The 21,031-nt window shown below is 35.9% G+C and overlaps 1 protein-coding gene across 1 annotated transcript in view; it reads right to left on the minus strand.

Annotated features, from left to right (window-relative positions):
- Positions 1-1,288: 1,288 nt before the first annotated feature.
- Positions 1,289-21,031, minus strand: part of LOC149801956 (gamma-tubulin complex component 4-like) — a 66,370-nt gene continuing 46,627 nt past the window's right edge. Inside the window, exons 12-16 of the mRNA XM_089956355.1 lie at positions 17,555-17,732; positions 16,633-16,767; positions 12,317-12,433; positions 5,136-5,275; positions 1,289-3,555 (exon numbers count right to left, since the gene is read on the minus strand). Coding sequence (XP_089812481.1) covers positions 3,549-3,555; positions 5,136-5,275; positions 12,317-12,433; positions 16,633-16,767; positions 17,555-17,732 — 577 coding nt within the window. The 3' untranslated portion in view covers positions 1,289-3,548. The remainder of the gene's footprint in view (positions 3,556-5,135; positions 5,276-12,316; positions 12,434-16,632; positions 16,768-17,554; positions 17,733-21,031) is intronic.

A 21,031-nucleotide genomic window follows, 5' to 3' on the forward strand; every position in this document is an offset into this window, starting at 1 on the left:
CTCTGTGACATGTAATAAAGTACTCTGTAAACAGGTCTCTGTGGCATGTAATAAAGTACTCTGTAAACAGGTTTATGTGACATGTAATAAAGTACTCTGCAAACAGGTCTCTGTGACATGTAATAAAGTACTCTGTAAAGAGGTCTTTGTGACATGTAATAAAGTACTCTGTAAACAGGTCTCTGTGGAATGTAATAAAGTACTCTGTAAACAGGTTTCTGTGACATGTAATAAAGTACTCTGCAAACAGGTCTCTGTGACATGTAAGAAAGTACTCTGTAAATAGGTCTCTGTGGTATGTAATAAAGTACTCTGTAAAGAGGTCTCTGTGGCATGTAATAAATTACTCTGCAAACAGGTCTCTGTGGCATGTAATAAAGTACTCTGTAAACAGGTCTCTGTGGCATGTAATAAAGTACTCTGCAAACAGGTCTCTGTGACATGTAATAAAGTATTCTGTAAACAGGTCTCTGTGTCATTTAATAAAGTACTCTGTAAAGAGGTCTCTATGACATGTAATAAAGTACTCTGTAAAGAGGTCTCTGTGGCATGTAATAAATTACTCTACAAACAGGTCTCTATGGCATGTAATAAAGTACTCTGTAAACAGGTCTCTGTGGCATGTAATAAAGTACTCTGCAAACAGGTCTCTGTGACATGTAATAAAGTATTCTGTAAACAGGTCTCTATGGCATTTAATAAAGCACTCTGTAAAGAGGTCTCTATGACATGTAATAAAGTACCTGTAAAGAGGTCTCTGTGACATGTAATAAAGTACTCTGTAAACAGGTCTCTGTGACATGTAATAAAGTACTCTCCAAACAAGTCTCTGTGACATGTAATAAAGTACTCTGTAAACAGGTCTCTGTGACATGTAATAAAGTACTCTCAAAACAGGTCTCTGTGACATGTAATAAAGTACTCTGTAAACAGGTCTCTGTGGCATGTAATAAAGTACTCTGTAAACAGGTCTCAGTGACATTCAATAAAGTCCTCTGAAAACAGGTCTCTGTGTGACATTTAACAAAACTTTGCAAAATATTCATGATTTAGTTTTTTGTTAGCTTCTATATTTACTTACAGATTCTTATTTAGACGAATGATTAAAATCCTCTGAACAAAATTTAAAGGTGCTCTACATGAAATCTGGTGAAAATTGGCAGTTGGATTGTGAAAACCACATCAAGCATTTTTATCTTCCTTTCTAACTATAACAGCAACCATGTAAGCTGGCAGACTATCATAATGTTTTACATAAACTTAATTTAAATAAAACACAATACATAAGTTCAGAAGAAACTTTATTGTACATATCAAATAATTTTTGGCATAACGGGGACAAATCCTGTCACAGCACATTGCACCAGATGAGCTCTGAATTTTCTATAGGAATACCTCAGGAAGAGAGACTTGGGGGAGTTTGTAGGGTTGTGAAGAGTGTCCAACACATGTATGTGGAGCTGTAAGGGGCTGATATGAGGTATACAATGACACTGATAACTGAAACTCAACAAGTCTGATCCTGAGGATTGCCATGATAACAAACATCGGCTGACTTGGTAATGGCCCCTCAGAACAGAGCTGGAATGGTATGTTCTGCAAGAAATGTCCCATATAAACAACATGGTGGAAGAAGTTAAATGCAGCATTGACAATGAAAAGAAAACATATCTACAGTTGCTGTATGAATGCAGCCCTAACTGACACATTGTTTGATCACATGCTCCAACTCAGTCATCTGATTGGTTCAACATGACAACATATCTAAATTTAGTTACCAGCTTATTAACATATATTGGCTGCAATGTTATCATGTCTGGGCAGAGAAACCATAATAGACAGAGGGGTCCATCTAGGGGCTAGAGAAGGATGCACTGTGTATTACTTAAACTACATTTAATCAATTAAATTATAATAGACCAAAGAAGCATAATATCTGCTTTTAAAATTTATCATAATTTCTGTTTAAAAACATTGTAAGATACTAAAATCTTGTTTATACTTCTTATTACGGACATCATGGCAGGTCAGTACTATTTCCACATATATAAAAGATATTGGTACCTATATGAATTGGTTCAAAAAAGGTTCAGCAAATCTAACTTACTGGAAGCTTTTGTTTCTTCTCTTTTTAAACAAAATTATGGACATTATATTGGGGGGTGGTCTAACATAATTTGTAGAAACCCAAAGATTTTGACACCAGGATGATTGCCATACAAATCATTCATAAATCACACATTGTCCAAACAGAGAGAGAGAGAAATAGATAGAAAAAGAGCTATACAGACATGCAGGCAGGTCAACACAGATAGATACTCAGTACCGAACACTGGGTAAATTACTTTAAAATGAAATTAATTACAAATACAATTATTCCCACTTTGGACAGAGTAACTGATTAAATTACATTACTTTATGCAATGTGATCAATTACTTTGAATCCAGTACATTTCTTGTAAAATGACCAATGTACTTCCATATACTGTGCTTTTTAAGAGTGACAGAATAATATCTATGTAATCATAATTAAAAGTAGACTAGAGTTTGATAAAAATGTAAATAAATACTCTCAGCTAACAAAACTTTTTAATTTCAGTACTAGCTGTTTGTTACACTCTTCAATATTTGTAACTTTGTTGGTCATATGAGATGTGACAGTCGAGAGTTATTAAAAGGTGCAATAGATCTTTTTAATTCCATCTTGTCATCATTAAGTCTAAGCTTCAACAAACCAAAGCTGTTTTTTTCCATACAAAACAGGTGATATTTCTTTTCAACTTCAAATACAGCATCAATTTAATTTTATGTTTAATTATAATAACACATTACTATTTCTATCATGAACATATGCCATTTAGACCAATCATATACACTGATTTTTCTTTTTGTTTTTCTTGGTTTCAATGGCATATTAACAATTTACTGGCAAAATCGTATTAAATAATGGGAGCTTAGTGCCTTTCCCCAAGGATATAACAAATGGCTGGGCAGGTAACAAACCTGCAACAAAATATGCTGAAATGAGGCCATATCTACAATTGTATAAAGTTCATTTTTATAAAATGCCCAAAACTCTCAAAATTGAATGACATTCCTTTTCATCATTCTGTTTCATAGAAAAAAAGCCTGATAACAGATCAAGCTGAAAACATATGCTCAGGAAAATGTAATCATTTTGTAATCACAAAGTATTATAGATTACAAAATATTTTTGATTGTAACTGATTCAATTACAGTATCTCATAATAAAAAATATATCTGATTGCAATTAGAAAATAATAACTAATTACATATTATTATAATCCCTTATTAAGATTACACTAAATGTGCTCTTTACTGGTACTTGGTTACAATTTCAATGTTAGAATAGTTTGTCTGTTCTGGTTAACTGTCTTGAAACAAAATAAAAAAACAACACTTTTTGAAATATTAGTATTTTGTGTTTTTATTTAACAAGACTGACAAAAATAAACAAATTTATACACTATGATTCAAGGGATACACCTTATTTCAAAGTGTCTACATCATCCTCTTTAAACAATAGCTCAGTATCTGAAAGGAACAAAAAAATTTTGTTTAGCTAAAACTACCTTAATCTAAATAGACTCCATACATTTTAAGGAGATGCTCCTATATTTTCTTTAAATTTATTTATTTTATGATGAAACAGAAACTAAAACAAGTACGTGATCATGATAATTTCTACACAAAAGATGATACCCTAAATATGAGCCATATAACCAAAATTAAGATATTTATTACAATAAACTAAATGACATTAAAGCAACAATAACCTGCAAGGGTCCCAAATTACTAATCATATATCACCTTTAAAACCATCATCCTTATGTTCATGGATGGGAGGTCATAAAGTAATAGGAAGATATCTGCTACACTATTATGATGGCCACATTTATTGCACAATGCTATGCACTGACAAACATTTCCTTTGTTTATGGCCACCATAAAGAAAGGACCTATATCTCTCTGATACCATCTTGTCTGACATTAATGTGGTAAACATGTCTTTTTATCACCTTCATGAAAAATTGATCCTCCTTCGAGGCAACAACTATACAGGATGATGTATGGAGTCAGAAATGGGAGAACCCATGCTTGGGCTGGAAGTGACTTTATGAATTCAACTTAATATAAATTAGAATATATTTATTTTTGAAAACTAAGTGTACATTCTGCTGCATTCGCAAACTAAAGTCGTAAACTGACATAATGAAATTAATCAAAGATAGATTTAAGCTATTTTTGTAAGTGTAGAGTATGCTCTTAGGATCTAAAGTCGAAGGTTTGGGAAAAGAAACATGAATTTCAGGCCTGAATTCTATGAAAGCCTGGAGAGTGCAGATGTAATGAGCTCATAATGCACCTCTGTGGTCTTAGGTTTGGTCCCTGTTTTCTGATAAACCCAGGGGTATATGACTGACCATCCAAGAAAAGTAAAACCTTACAACACATCCAAACCAACATGTTGCATACAAAAGTTCAGAAAAATCTTCCATGCAGTTCAGGAGAAGCAATGATAAATTGAATTCTCAAAAAATGCCTTTTTTGGACAATTTTCCAAAAAGTTTCTCATAAAATGGGCCAGTGTAAAAGTGTAAAATCTTATTTCACATCAACCCCAATCACATATCTATTCTACAAAGTTTCAATAAAATCCTTCAAAAAAGTCGAGGAGGAAAAGCAATAACAAGTTGAATTCTACAAGTTTTTCAAGAAATTTCCCCCAAAATGGGCCACAGAAGAAATAAAAATCCTTGTTGCACATCTACGCCAACTTGACATCTTTTGCCCAAAGTTTCAATAAGATCTACAAGCAGGTGGGGGGGGGGGGCCAGAAGTGATGATGAACTTAGTTTTTTCAATACCCTTTGTTTGTGACAATTTTTTAAAAGAAATTTGCCCCAAATATGTGCCTGAAAAATGGCAGAAACAAGGCTGTGCACCTAAACTAACCACATAAATACTGAACAAAGTTTCAACCAAACTTTGTGGAAGGAGAAGCAATGGCAAGCTTCATCATGGGGGGACTGACACATGGAGGCAATGACAATACTCCTGCTTTATTCAGAATTTAATTGAGCAAAGAGTTTTAGGTTTACAAAAGAACTTACATTCCCAGCTGCCCTCCTGCAATAGTAAAGTACTTGTTAAAGTCAAGTCGAAGTAAAAGCTGAGCAAGGTGTGGGCTGGCATTATTGCTGCGCACACTGGACAAGATCTTAAATAGGAAACTGGACTGTCTCTGGAAGTTCTGAAATAAACACATCAGAATAAAAAAGAAATGTACACACACATACACCAGTACCAGAATGGGTAAATGAACAGCATGTATGCAAAGATATTGATAAAAGCACTCAGAATATCTCAGTTCACATGATCTAGAGCACTTAGTATATCACTCCAAACAGCCATCAAACTACAGTAGCCATAGAATAACCTACTTGGTAATTTTAGCAGCGATTTAGAATTACAGGTTACCAAATCCAATGAGCGGGAAGTGAGTTGTAAACGATGACAAAAAGTCATGGGTCATGTTTAACAGAATACATAGAGCTGTCTGATAAATCTGGTCAACTGTCATCATCTGCTTGAATCTCAACCAACAAAATTAAATTCACATAATGGAGTTCTCTAAACTATCTGGTCTCAAATCAACTGATAAAGGGACTTACTATTCACTTTCTTCCCATTATAGCATTATAGTTTATATTAATAAAGCCTTAGCTATATCTGTGTTTATGGAAGATGGATTGACATTAATTTTACATCTGATGAAATATTCTGTATTATCTCTCAGACCATGGCTAGTATCTACGGTTGAATGCAAATATGACTCAAACTATTAAAACTACATTAAAAATACAAATCACACACACACACACACACACACACAATGTATTAAACTAGTCACTGTTAGTAGACTGTATGCTAGACTAGTCATACCAGTATCTAAGGTTGACTGCACAGGTAAAGTAACTGTACATAGACTGTATGCTAGACTAGAGTCACTGTACAATGATTGTATGCTAGACTAGAGTCACTGTACAAAGACTGTATGCTATGTGGGGTCTTCCATTACCTCACAAATCCAGTCCTCCCAAGTGAAAAAAGGAGTCAAAAATGTTGCTGGCTTAATGAAGCATTAAAAGTGATAAAAAGTTGTTTGGTTACGGTGACTGAAGTCAGATAAGAGCAATTTCCCCTTGAACAGAAGGAGTGGTGCCACATTCCATCATTCATCAGTTACCACTACAGCAGAGAGCATGCTCTTCCAGTAACTTCAGGGAGGGCTTAGGAAGGAATGACTGTACTATGATTGGTCAAGTATTATTAACAAATAATTTTCTCCAAAATTGGTTTCTTCTTTAAATACACTGTTGAATCTTAATACATTAGAGGTACAGGGGGTTACATCCCATAACCCTTAATTTGGTTCTTGCTTTAATTTCCTTACATATAAACAGCAGTAGCTGTCTATCTCGTACAAGATATGGACAAAGGATAGCACCGAAGGATGAGACAAGGTCTTACAAGAAAAATGTTTTCATTTCTGCAAATCCAGAGGAAGTAGAGTAACCAGCTTACTAAGCAGCTGAATAACCTGTCTAGGTAACCTGTTGAAATCAAGTCTTTTAAAATAAAAGGTCTCTCAGAAGATGAAGAACCTCACATAAGACCTCCATCCTATGACCTGAATAATATTGGTCAGAGAGCAGTTTCATTTGAATGCACAGGAAGCTAATATGGTTTGGGCTCTCTCACTGTATACAGGATGATGACCAGGGGTTTTCAAACTGGTCAAAATTATAGGATATGTTGGTCATTTTCACATTTTGTACCCAAGTAAATATGGGTTGCCAGACAAGCCAAAAATCATACATCTAATTACTCATTTTGTTTCTTCTGTCCAGGTCTCAAATGCATCGGTCAAGTGTATGTTCACTGTAGTAGAAGTATCAGCAAATATATCCATTCCTAATAACCCATAGCAGGCTTTACAGCCATATATAAGCGCGTGTCTTGCACTGTCAATCCCTCCTAGCAGACTTTACAGCCATATATAATCCAGTGTCATGCACTGTTGATACCTATTAGAATACTTTACAGCCATATATAATCCAGTGTCATGCACTGTTGATACCCATTAGAATACTTTACAGCCATATATAATCCAGTGTCATGCACTGTTGATACCCATTAGAATACTTTACAGCCATATATAATCCAGTGTCATGCACTGTTGATACCCATTAGAATACTTTACAGTCATGTATAATCCAGTGTCAAGCACTGTTGATACCCATTAGAATACTTTACAGCCATATATAATCCAGTGTCATGCACTGTTGATACCCATTAGAATACTTTACAGTCATATATAATCCAGTGTCATGCACTGTTGATACCCATTAGAATACTTTACAGTCATGTATAATCCAGTGTCATGCACTGTTGATACCCATTAGAATACTTTACAGCCATATATAATCCAGTGTCATGCACTGTTGATACCTATTAGAATACTTTACAGCCATATATAATCCAGTGTCATGCACTGTTGATACCCATTAGAATACTTTACAGCCATATATAATCCAGTGTCATGCACTGTTGATACCCATTAGAATACTTTACAGTCATATATAATCCAGTGTCATGCACTGTTGATACCCATTAGAATACTTTACAGTCATGTATAATCCAGTGTCATGCACTGTTGATACCCATTAGAATACTTTACAGTCATGTATAATCCAGTGTCATGCACTGTTGATACCCATTAGAATACTTTACAGTCATGTATAATCCAGTGTCAAGCACTGTTGATACCTATTAGAATACTTTACAGCCATATATAATCCAGTGTCATGCACTGTTGATACCCATTAGAATACTTTACAGTCATGTATAATCCAGTGTCATGCACTGTTGATACCCATTAGAATACTTTACAGTCATGTATAATCCAGTGTCATGCACTGTTGATACCTATTAGAATACTTTACAGCCATGTATAATCCAGTGTCATGCACTGTTGATACCTATTAGAATACTTTACAGCCATGTATAATCCAGTGTCATGCACTGTTGATACCTATTAGAATACTTTACAGCCATGTATAATCCAGTGTCATGCACTGTTGATACCCATTAGAATACTTTACAGTCATGTATAATCCAGTGTCAAGCACTGTTGATACCTATTAGAATACTTTACAGCCATGTATAATCCAGTGTCATGCACTGTTGATACCCATTAGAATACTTTACAGCCATATATAATCCAGTGTCATGCACTGTTGATACCCATTAGAATACTTTACAGTCATATATAATCCAGTGTCATGCACTGTTGATACCCATTAGAATACTTTACAGCCATATATAATCCAGTGTCATGCACTGTTGATACCCATTAGAATACTTTACAGCCATATATACTCCAGTGTCAAGCACTGTTGATACCCATTAGAATACTTTACAGCCATATATAATCCAGTGTCATGCACTGTTGATACCCATTAGAATACTTTACAGTCATATATAATCCAGTGTCATGCACTGTTGATACCCATTAGAATACTTTACAGTCATGTATAATCCAGTGTCATGCACTGTTGATACCCATTAGAATACTTTACAGTCATGTATAATCCAGTGTCATGCACTGTTGATACCCATTAGAATACTTTACAGCCATATATAATCCAGTGTCATGCACTGTTGATACCCATTAGAATACTTTACAGTCATATATAATCCAGTGTCATGCACTGTTGATACCCATTAGAATACTTTACAGCCATATATAATCCAGTGTCATGCACTGTTGATACCCATTAGAATACTTTACAGCCATATATACTCCAGTGTCAAGCACTGTTGATACCCATTAGAATACTTTACAGCCATATATAATCCAGTGTCATGCACTGTTGATACCCATTAGAATACTTTACAGTCATATATAATCCAGTGTCATGCACTGTTGATACCCATTAGAATACTTTACAGCCATATATACTCCAGTGTCAAGCACTGTTGATACCCATTAGAATACTTTACAGCCATATATAATCCAGTGTCATGCACTGTTGATACCCATTAGAATACTTTACAGTCATATATAATCCAGTGTCATGCACTGTTGATACCCATTAGAATACTTTACAGTCATATATAATCCAGTGTCATGCACTGTTGATACCCATTAGAATACTTTACAGTCATATATAATCCAGTGTCATGCACTGTTGATACCCATTAGAATACTTTACAACCAAATATACTCCAGTGTCATGCACTGTTGATCTGTCAGCAGTCTTTACAGCCATTTTTAATTAAGTCTTGCACTGTAAATTCTCCTAAGCAGACATTACAGTCATATATAATCCAGTGTCATGCACTGTTGATACCCATTAGAATACTTTACAGTCATATATAATCCAGTGTCATGCACTGTTGATACCCATTAGAATACTTTACAGCCATATATACTCCAGTGTCAAGCACTGTTGATACCCATTAGAATACTTTACAGCCATATATAATCCAGTGTCATGCACTGTTGATACCCATTAGAATACTTTACAGTCATATATAATCCAGTGTCATGCACTGTTGATACCCATTAGAATACTTTACAGTCATATATAATCCAGTGTCATGCACTGTTGATACCCATTAGAATACTTTACAGTCATATATAATCCAGTGTCATGCACTGTTGATACCCATTAGAATACTTTACAACCAAATATACTCCAGTGTCATGCACTGTTGATCTGTCAGCAGTCTTTACAGCCATTTTTAATTAAGTCTTGCACTGTAAATTCTCCTAAGCAGACATTACAGTCATATATAATCCATCGTCATGCACTTTCAATCCCACCTATCTGGCTTAAAAGCTGAATATAATACAGTGTCAAACACTATGAAACCCACCAAGCAGGCTTTATGATCAGATATAACCCAGTGTCAAGCACGGTCAATATCTATGCATTTGAGGGGAATTTGATCAAATTGTATGAATGATTCAGTAAAATATGCTATAATACCTCCAGTTTCTATGCATGCATCCCTGGCATGTTTTCCATGTTTTGCCAGTTTACTAATAGTATTCAGTATGACCAAACTGCATATATCTTATTACATTTATTGTCTAACCATTTATCTCTGTTTTTAATACACTACAGACAACTTTATTACACCAATTCTTGGAAGATAGTTTCAATTTTAAGAGGCCCAAGCATAAGGCTGTAGATAATGGGAGAAGACAATAGCCTGCCATACAAAGCTCCTGGTTACTTGAAAGACAATGAAGCATCAGATTTACAGTTTTTGAAGTTGTGCAGTCAAGCTTGAAGTGTTTCCAATGAAGCAAGTATTGGCATTAAACTTTGTTTCACTGAACAAAAACATCAACGTGGATTTACCATTTTGTACAGAAAAAGGCACAATGAATAAATGTTCAAAAGATAAGGGACAAAGGTAGCTGAAAGTCTGTATCACAGGCAGGATGGGAGCTGGGGTGGGGAAAATGTCTAGAAGAGGTTTAGAAAATGTTTGGGAGCTCTGAGGTTGACAGAAGCAGCTACAAAAAGACAATGCTAAACTGTCCTGTTCAGCCAGCTAAGGTTTCACTGGTCAGAACTTGGTTAGCTAGGATTGCTGAAAGAATGACACATACACCAGACTGAGCATGGAACAGAGACCATATTGAGCAATAAACCATTAGCTACAATGTTACAAACCAGATGTTCCAGATCTTGAAAATATTACCTGTCCCTGGATGAGGTACAGGGCCAGCTAATGTCATGTCTAGGCCTTTGGTACCAGCTATCTATGGGAAGATCACTATAGCCCATACCGGTATGACGGTGTGGTATACTGTTCTCCAGATATGGTTCACATCGGCTTCTGTGCCAAAGCAGAACTAGTCTGCCTGTCTAGTGCTGGTATGTCCAAAGAAGAACTGCATTAGCTATGATGTCCTTCTGCATTGTCAGCGATTATTAACCTCAAGTTACTCTAATATCAGAAAATGTACCACCAAGGTAGCATCAGCAGCAGTCCTGATCAAATCTACATTACTATTGGACTGTTTTCTAGCTACCTCACTGGTCAAGATCAACTGTTTCACTGAGATTATCCTCCATCTGTCCTCGTACCACAAAGTACATATTTGATATGTGTGGTCCAACCAGTAGACTGTACATACAATGCAGGTGAGATGATTAGCCTTTGATAACTTAAACTTCACGCAAGTCCCACACCTAATCCTGTCCCTTGTTACCAGTAGTTAAGGAACTAACAACAATGTCATATACAGTCAGAATCAGTTACTGTCATGCAAAGCTTACAGTGAAATGAAGTGGATGATAAGAAATAAAATAAATGCCTGAGAAATTTACTGAAATAATCTTAATCCTAAGAACAAATCATCATTTAACTGATAAAAGGTGTGATAAAAATGCGCATAGCTGGGAACAGAGAATCTAAAATTAAGATTGTGACATCATATTGTACTATCAGTGAATCCTCGATAGGAAGGAGGCAAATTGTTGCAACCTACTTTGTAATCCAGTAGCAAAAATGCTTTACCAAGAAACAAATCTGTCAATGGGGGTTCTTTCTTTTCAAAAGTTTTAGTAGCAAAACATTTCCATTGTTTTTCATCAAGTAAAAAAATAAAAAATGGGTAGCAAATGAGCTACTTGCTGCTGTGCACTTCAAACCCTGGTACTATGATATAAGGAACTGTCTATGATGAAAAGCTGAGTGAAATTCAATGAGAGAATAGATCAAGTATACTGCCTTTATAAAGAGTTCATTCTTGGGTTGCGTAGACTTCAACAACAGCACAAAACTGAAAAATATTTGCAAGGCATCTCAACAATCATGCCGTCACATCAGGAGCAGAAGTTGTAACTGATAAATGATGGGATCTGAAGCCAATCCCTCTTATGCAAGAGAAGATGACTTTTTACCTTGCTGTAGACATTGTTTTTCTTTCCATGGGAGGGCTGAAATTGTGAGGTAGTGGAAGGGCTTTTAACATATTATCATTGGGTAATGTACTTAAAAAAAGAACCAAGGCTATCTTGCAGTTTGATTTTATATGTGAAAAAATGTATTTTTTAATAAAATATTGTTAAAACTAATTATAAAATGTACAGTCTCAAGTTTAATTTCTCAGATTTGTTTCTACTGTGTTGATTCAGTTGATTAAAGTAATATGTACACACTTTGTTTAACATTCCATATGGCTTTGCAAAATGCTTCTTCCCACCTTGGCTATATTTTCCAAATGTGTTCTTTCTCTTTCTGTCATTGGATTCTCACAGTTGGAGACAAGTCGGGAGAATGCCCCACACTGGTCCAAAATCTCGTTCAGGCAGTGAGAAACCTATTATAAAAGAGAAAAATAGTTAACAAATAGACAAATCCAAGCTGATAAGTAAAAGAGTACAGTACAGAATTTATGTAAATCAATAATCTAATAATGTGTCTGATTGTCATTCAACTAACTATATGGCCATAACTCTTTGTGCAAATGCTATGCTGCTAAAACCATCTGAGGTTTTCAGGTTATGCAAAAATGTGGTATCACAAATGCAGACACAATAGTAATTTGTTCAATGAATAGTGCCATCTCTCTTTAAGTGAAAATAAAGGTAATATATGGCCTGATGTCAATAACTGCACTGTTGTTTCCTGCACCAGATGAAGCATTATCCACCCCTGCCTTTAATGTTTTACTGTGGCTGACAGCTGCAAGTGATGAATGTTTGGAGGGGGGAAACCCCAGCGTCCCCCACAAAACATGTTCTCTTCTGGACTACTGTAGCCCAGACTTTGTCCATGTAAAACACTCAATGCATGGCACAGACAATGTACACTTAGTACATACAATACAAGAGTCATGGTTGTCTTCCCTTGCTTTGAACTTTTGTTTGCATTTCATGCACAAGATATAAAAAAAACAAAGCATAAATTAGTAATTCAGCATGTTATGAACTTGCCAACACCTACCCCATTACTAATGGAGTAAGTGCAAATAGTCACTGTCACGTTAACACATAAATGACAACATGAGTTCAACAATAGCATGTTGACACATGATCTTAAGTAGATAAAATCCATAATGGTAAAACAGTCACTCAGATTCGTAAGAAACTGTAAAAGTAATATTTACCACCTGTAGAGGAATGATTGTCAAACATGATAAATCCAAATTAAAAGTTTTGATGATCCAATTTTTCTTTTTACACTAAGATGTCTTGGATTGTTAGATATAAAATGTATATTGTTATCAGTACAGCAGTGAAGCTAAACAAACTAGTGACACCTGGCAATGCCAAGGGCGAGGTAATGGGCAAGGGTTATTGCCGTATGTCTATATGAGATAAACAGAAAATGACAATTTTTATCATTTAGTATGGCTGGATTCAAGAGGTAGCAGGCTAATATACTAACATTAATGTGATAGGGAAATGTATTTGAAGGAGAATTATTATTTTACAAAATTAAATGCACAAATACAATGAAGTGAAGAATATATATTTAAATATATAAACTGAAATTATTGCTATACATTTGGCTGGCATTTTATTTAATCCTACCCACCCCCCTTTTTAATTTTGTTTGATCATTTTCATTTTATCACAGTTCAATACAGAACATAGTTGGCAGTTATGGACCCCAACTACTATGTTGTAAAGAAAGAGAAAGACAGTTGTGTACATTAGAAAGATACTGTGGCTGCACTTTGTTCATGGGTCCCAATTTTCATGGATTTCAAGGTGGATGCTCCAAACCAAGAATCTAAGGATCCAATGAAAAGTTAGAGACAAGTGATGCAGAAGGCCCCGCTCCTAGCAAACCCATTTATTTTACTGACATATTCCCAGCTCTTAAAAATTTACAGCTATTTGTTAATTCAACTTGATCACTGTAATAAATATTATCTTTTACATCTGTTAGCGGATTTGTTAGTAAAAATATTTGAAAATAATAAATAGAACAATAGTAAAGCATGTTTAATAGTTATATAATCTGCATCTATACAGTCTCTGGTAACTGTAAGTTTCACTCACTGACTAAATCAGCCTTTTGTGATATCAGTAAGGATAGAGAGAAAAGAGAAAGTGCATAAAATATCTAAGTACTAGTATTATTGAAAATGAAAGATTGAATAATAAAATAATCTACCTAAATTAGATTTAATACTCATATACATTATTAGTTCAATCATTTAAAACTGCTGTAAAAAAAAACTGCATGAAAGAACTGCACTCACTTTGTTATCTGCAATTCTGTGACTAATGATTTAACATGAATAATCTACATATAGCAGAAATAAATGACAACATTTATATTTCTAACTACAGGCAGCAAACTTTCCTGTTCAAGTTTAAGGTCTCCTGAAAGCATATCTCATTTTGTCTACACTTTTTTAATCCGATGCAACAAAAACACTGGAAACTAAACACTAATTACAGCACAGTACACAATGGATTTTCAGACAAAGCCACTAAACAATATGTCATTTAAGTCTACTGGTACACAAAGACATTTATCAAGTAAATAATTCTAAAACTGCAGAATTACACAAGTTTTGCTTTCTCAAAGCCACAGAAAATTAGATGTGACATTTTCTTTTGGGCCATGATTATCCATTTAGCATGAATGGGCTTAACCATTGATTGAAAGACCGCTGTTAAAATGCATTGTTCATCACTAGTGATGTATTACTTTTCCCATAATGGTCTCAATGACCTGTTATGCATATCAGCAGAAGTGTGATTTCAGTTCTTCTTGCTCGTGTTTTTTTATACTGCTAAATCTAATAGTTGGGAGTTATCCATACTTGAGGTAGGCACAAAGGATTGATTTCACCATTTTTCACTTATACTAGCATCTTCACTATCTGATGGCTTTGCAAACAAGGTCATATCGATGTGCTTCATTAGCTACTTGACATGGTGTTATTGGCTGCATTGGCTCTGTTTGATGATGAGCACTTGCATGAAAACAAGGTTTAAGGGATTGATCTTGACAAGTGGCTGAATTATGGTCATACTGGCAGTAATAGTGTATAACCCCAATTCAAACAACCTCCCTTCAATGTCTGGAGAGTTTTGATCTTTTGTATTCTTTATCTGAAGAGGTTAATCCATCAAACTTAAATCCTATAAATATGCAAATTTTGGCAGTCCTCTTTCACTTGTTTCATATGCATTTATCTATAAAATTTCATGATAAAGTCCAAGTGTTAAAACTGTTTGCAGAATGTGGTTAATCTTTGCTTCTCTGTCCTCCATATCAGAAGTTTTACTTCCTTTTGATTCATAATTTCTTCATGTTTCACAAGAGGCTTTCTGTTTAGTTTGTTCAGGAGATGCATTAATTCTAGTACGCTATAAAGGCCAAACCAGCTATCAGTTTTATCAAATTGCTTTTTAAGAGCTAGCTTTTCTTTGACTAGGATTATTTTGTCTTTTTCCCCCCTAAGTTTAGGCCCTGACATCAAAAGTGTGTTGGGGGTGGCTTTGATTTTCTTGCATAGGAATTTAGTTCATTGTTTTGTTGGGTGGTGATTAACCATTTTCCCCTATGCTTCATGTATGTATTTATTCAAGTTTTGGGGATTGGCTAAGAAATATATTTTTCATGGGAAGAGTAAAAGGATCATATATATTAATGTTCAAAGTTTGTTTACAACAATAATGTTACAATTTAGTGCTTAAAATAAAATTCATTTGTTTCGTATCTGTAATTTGATACATTCCAAATAAACAGCAAAACTATCCTTGACAGTTGTCTGCATTTGAGCCCATCAATAGGAGTTGTCTATCTCCATCTGGAGCTCTGGTAGCTCTATGGTCAAGTGCAAAACTTAGGACCAAACAGGTGTGGGTTCAAATCCTATAACTGGATTTGTCTGGGTCTGTTACTTTGGAGTGTCTTTGGGCAAGGCACTTTATTCCAACAGCCATGGATAACCTACTTGTGTAGCTGTGCTATAAAATACCAAACCAAATCAAAAGCACCTCTATCTAGATCTCAACTAAAACTCAAATTTGTGCCTGAACTGAGGCGGAAATAAATCCAAGCCATTTCAAACATTAAATATATTTATTAAGTAAGACCTTCCTTCTTAGTCAGCTGAAACAATTCTTCCCTATTTTCCTGATTGATTCCTATTGAGAAATAAAGTTTACTGGCTAATACATATTTTTTTCTACTTACCTAAAAGAGAAACTTTGCAAATTTAGTTGGCAGTTTACAAATATCTTGGGGGGCTCTGAGTGGCCGAGTGGTCTAAAGTGCTCTCCGTTACAGATCACTGCCATCTCACCTGTCTGCGTGGGTTAGAGTCTAGGATTCGGCCAATGTGGGTATGTGAGAAAGCTTGCCAGTAGCTTCTCGTGGGTCGGTGGTTCTTCCCGGGTTCTTCCTTAACCATTAATACTGGCCGCCATGCATAGCCTATCGTGTGCTGAAAAATGGCATTAAATCCCACAACAACAATAAATATCTTGCATGTCCTTGAATCAAGGAAGTGTGCAATATCAAGACTGGTATGTGTAAGAATATACTTACAGACTTCATATGTACAAAACTCTGTGACAGAAGTGTCACAAGAAAATGATCATGTGCAAGCCGCACTGCCTCAAAGTCCCTTGTGCTTTTTATTTTATCCACTAAAATACCAAACTGAGATTCTATGACATCAACCTGTAAGAAGACAAAAAAAGTGAACCTACTACTTTTTCATCCTTCTTACCATCAAGTTAAATCTCTAAAAAATGGGGTATATTACATTGTTTAGTTTAATTTTAGCAATTTTAGATATGTGAATTCACTATTTTTCATGCAGTGCCAATTTCAATGAAATGCTATATATTTGTAAAGACAACAGTACCCTCTTTGCCATCCACAAATTTAAGTAATTAGAAAAATGCTATTTATCACAAAACCATAGAAATTAATGCTAATAGTACAGAAGATGATAAATTTTGACTATTTTATTTCATGATTTCGTTCTCCAACCATTACATTGCTACATTTTCTTTACGGCTAAAAACACAAGAAATAAAACATAAATGCCAACAACACTGACTGAAATGCAAAAAATGGATCGGCAGGCGATGGTGGCACTATATTCTTTTAAAAGATCTGTGGCATTAAAAAAATGTTAATTTGTAGTTGGCACTATCTAATTGTTCTATTTGTTTTAATGCTGAATTAATGTTGTTAATCACCAAATTTTAGCATTCATAACATTTTGCAAACAAAACCAAAAACAAAATTCTCAAAAATCATGGAAAACATATAAATTAAAAATCAAAATTTTTATGCAACAAAAATTAAGATTGTGAATATGCTACCTCATTTACCCCACCCACAAACCCAAAACAAAGTGACTGCTATGTCTTGCTTTCCCACTAATTTGGGCTTGACAAAACTGAAACATGTGTAAATAAAAATAAAATGAAACAACCTGATCCAAAATAATAAATACCTGTAAATAATATTGGAGATTATCCACAAGGAAACTCATGTGAGTCCTCAGTTGCCACTTGGTGCCCTCCCCTGGAGTTGTAACCCTGTTTCTATGCTGCATCTGCAAACTCCAGCAATGCTGTAGGTCCGTCTGCGTTCTCTTAATGGCCAGGAGAAATTTGAAGATGTGGTTATACCTGTTAAATCAATGAAAACAAGTTACTATTGTAAATTAATCAGTGACTATAAGGTATTTCAACATATCTTTTCAAAAATGCCCCTCAAGGAATATAGAATGTATTTCTTAAATGGTGGTTGAATTGATAATATTATGATAGGATAACGTATGATATTCCAGAAATTGATTTCACCAGCATCACTGTCAAAAAGAATATGCTCTTGAAGGGAATAATGCTTCACTGATTGAAAAGAATTTCCAGGAATCCAAAAAAGGTTCATTTCAGCAACTTTGTGTATTTAGAAACCATCTCTAACATACCAAATGCAGTAACAAAACTATTTACTAATGTTTGAGTTGACATGTTCACTAGATATAGTGTACCTGGAAGTGCAGTATAAATTCTTTACCACAGCATTTTTAATATGAACTTGATATCATGGCCAAAAAAGCATAATAAGAGTAATCTATATATTACATGTCATAATTACAGAAAACCATATGAAAAACGTACATTTATTTTTGCTCTAACCACTAGGCAACCAGAGTGGTCAGAAACTCTCTAAGCAGTGGGATTTGTAAGTCACTGGCAATTGTTTGGAGGTTTAGGAAAACAGAAACTTTGTTTCCTTTCAACCATATTAGACTGCCTCTGAGAATCAAAACTCTGTTGCCATCAGAAGAATTGTTGCAGAGGAGTCACTTATTGTTAAGACGGATACTATCATCAATCCTTCTGCTTTCAAACATTTCTCCTATGAGGTAGAGAGAATTGGAAGGGCACTTCTTGCACCACCTACTTCTGTAAATCTTCTATATGACTACTGCAAGTGCCAGGGAACAGAATGGCAATGAGTGTAAAGCTAAAGAGTACTCACATCATATCAAATCAAAGTAAAACAAACATGTAAAGGGTGATGGCCATGGAGTGGTGATCTACCCTATTAATCACTTTAGCTATGTGGTCCAGTGACTCGTATGCATGCTTGTTTCTCACTTTTTTGGTATGGTAAAAAATGTACAATGATGCTAAATCTAGCACTGATGATGTTGCCACCAAATTATGCACAAGTTCATAAGTCATATACTTTGCGATCAATTTTAAAGAACAACAGAGTCAACATCTGATGCTATGTTCTAATCATCACTCTTATCGTACAATTCTGAGTGCACATGGCAGCATCATGCATTACAACACTGATAACAAGTTTCAGAAGAGAAAGCAAATTTTTTAAGTAAATTATGTTTCTCCAAGAATATTTACCCAATCACATTACGTTAGGAATATTAGCCTGCCACCTCGTGAATCCTGCCCTACTAAAAGACGAAAATCATCTTATTGTCTATTTTTAGATAGACAAAGGTCAGTAACTCTTGCCCATTACCTTCCCTTGATACCACCAGGTATCACCAGTTTTTAGCCGCATGTGACATTGCTCACATGGCAGGGTGGTTGAGAGGGTTTTTAAGTAATGTGATTGGATAACTATTCTCAGAGAAACATAAATTACACTACAAATTTGCATTCGAAAGCGAGGCTCGCAGAAATGGCTCTAATCTCGAGAGCTGTAATCCTCATGACGCGACTCTGATCTAGAGCATATAACTCTTTCAACCATGATGCAAGGGCTTGAGGGGTGATGCCTTGTTTTCTGACCTTGACCTGGAGGAAGTGATATTTGCACATGTCACAATTTAACTTTGTCGCCAAGCAGTCCATCATCAGATGCCCTTGAAGCGTGTGAATCCAAGTTACAACCAACAGATGATGGGGATATTCCATGTGAAGGACATGACCCCTTCTGGACTGAAACTACTTATGCAGCCAGAAGTTGTCTGAATTGTATGTTGATATGGAGATTGTTGCACCCATGTAGAAAAATGACAAATCAGAACACAGGACAAGTGGTCTGGTACCTTCTTGTTTGAGGATATAGGTCACCACCACAGCATTGTCAGATCAAAAGAGGACTGTTTTACCCCTCAGGATCAATCTTTACAGAAATGAAAGTTATTGATGACAGCCTTCCTTCTAGGATATTGATGCATAGAGGCCATGCCCCAGGTGTTGCTAACGGTAGTGAAGGTCAGCAACAGGTGGATACTCCCAACGTGTGCATTGGCAGCAGTACTTATGTTATTTCTGCCTGGGGTTATTCAGCGGGATTCCAATTGTCAGCCAGCCTGGATTCCCCCACTAATGTGGGAATAATTGAATTTTGGGTGTGATCATGACTGCTTGATTAAGAGGACATAAAACGAGGCACCATTGTACTGGCAACGCCTGCATAATGAGACAGCCAAGCGGGATCAAGTCCGCTGCTGTAAAAGCCGAAGAGCTGCAAGAACTCCCCGATAAGAGCCAAGTCTTGATGGAAAGGGACAAGTTCGACAATTCCAGAAGTATGAACACAAGGGGATGGGCTAGATTCTGGTTGGTTAAGAAGTCCATGCCCAAATGTACAAAACTTTGGGGATGTATGGAGGTCTGAATTTCCCAGTTCATGAAAAGGTCTGGATGATCTAACAGAGAAGGGAGACCATTCCGCCTTGGAGTAGGATAGAAATTACCATGTGTTTCTTTAAGATGCTGCCCAGGTATGCTGCTGTCAATGTAGATGACAATGCCCAGAACAAGGAGATGATGGAGTCCCTAGTGTGAGCGAGAGCCCAGGGTATGAGGGCCAAAGAGAAAACACAGTGAGTTGATAGTGGTGTGGCGGTAAATGTGGAACTTAGCAATAGATGGGAATGGATAGGAAGTGGAAGTATACATCTGTCAGATTGAGACTAATGGCATACTTGCTCCATCTGATGGGAAGGCAGAATGACATCACCTTCCCCATCTTGAATATGGTGAGGAGACTCCAGTGGATGATGGGCCTCTACCTGCTGTTTGCATGCCAAAGGCAAGTCTTGATTAACTCATTGGGGAATGTATCCTTAGCACAAGCTCCCATGCCTTTTATGAGCAGCCGTATCCTCTGTTATGAAAAGGTATCCATCTCCCTATGTGACGGTGTATCATGTGGAGGGGCAAGGGGATTGTTGATGAATGAAACCCGAAGCCCCTCTGGCTGACCTGGATCAGCCCCCCCCCCACCCCTGAGGGAACAGGGAGGTGCAGTGAATGCAAATTGGTTTCATACAGCCACTGTACTATTTCATGATAGGGGTTGATGTGGGTGCACATGTAACTATTGATGACTCATCACCCTTACTGTGTGCTGGGTTCTCACCAGGCTCATCTTCAAACTCAGCATAAGTCATGATGGGTGGCTTTGACAATTTTGCTCAGTCTTATCTGTGCAAGATAAG

Source organism: Sinohyriopsis cumingii, chromosome 4, assembly GCF_028554795.1.
Source record: "Sinohyriopsis cumingii isolate HCF-2022 chromosome 4, ASM2855479v2, whole genome shotgun sequence".
NCBI lineage: Eukaryota > Metazoa > Mollusca > Bivalvia > Unionida > Unionidae > Sinohyriopsis > Sinohyriopsis cumingii.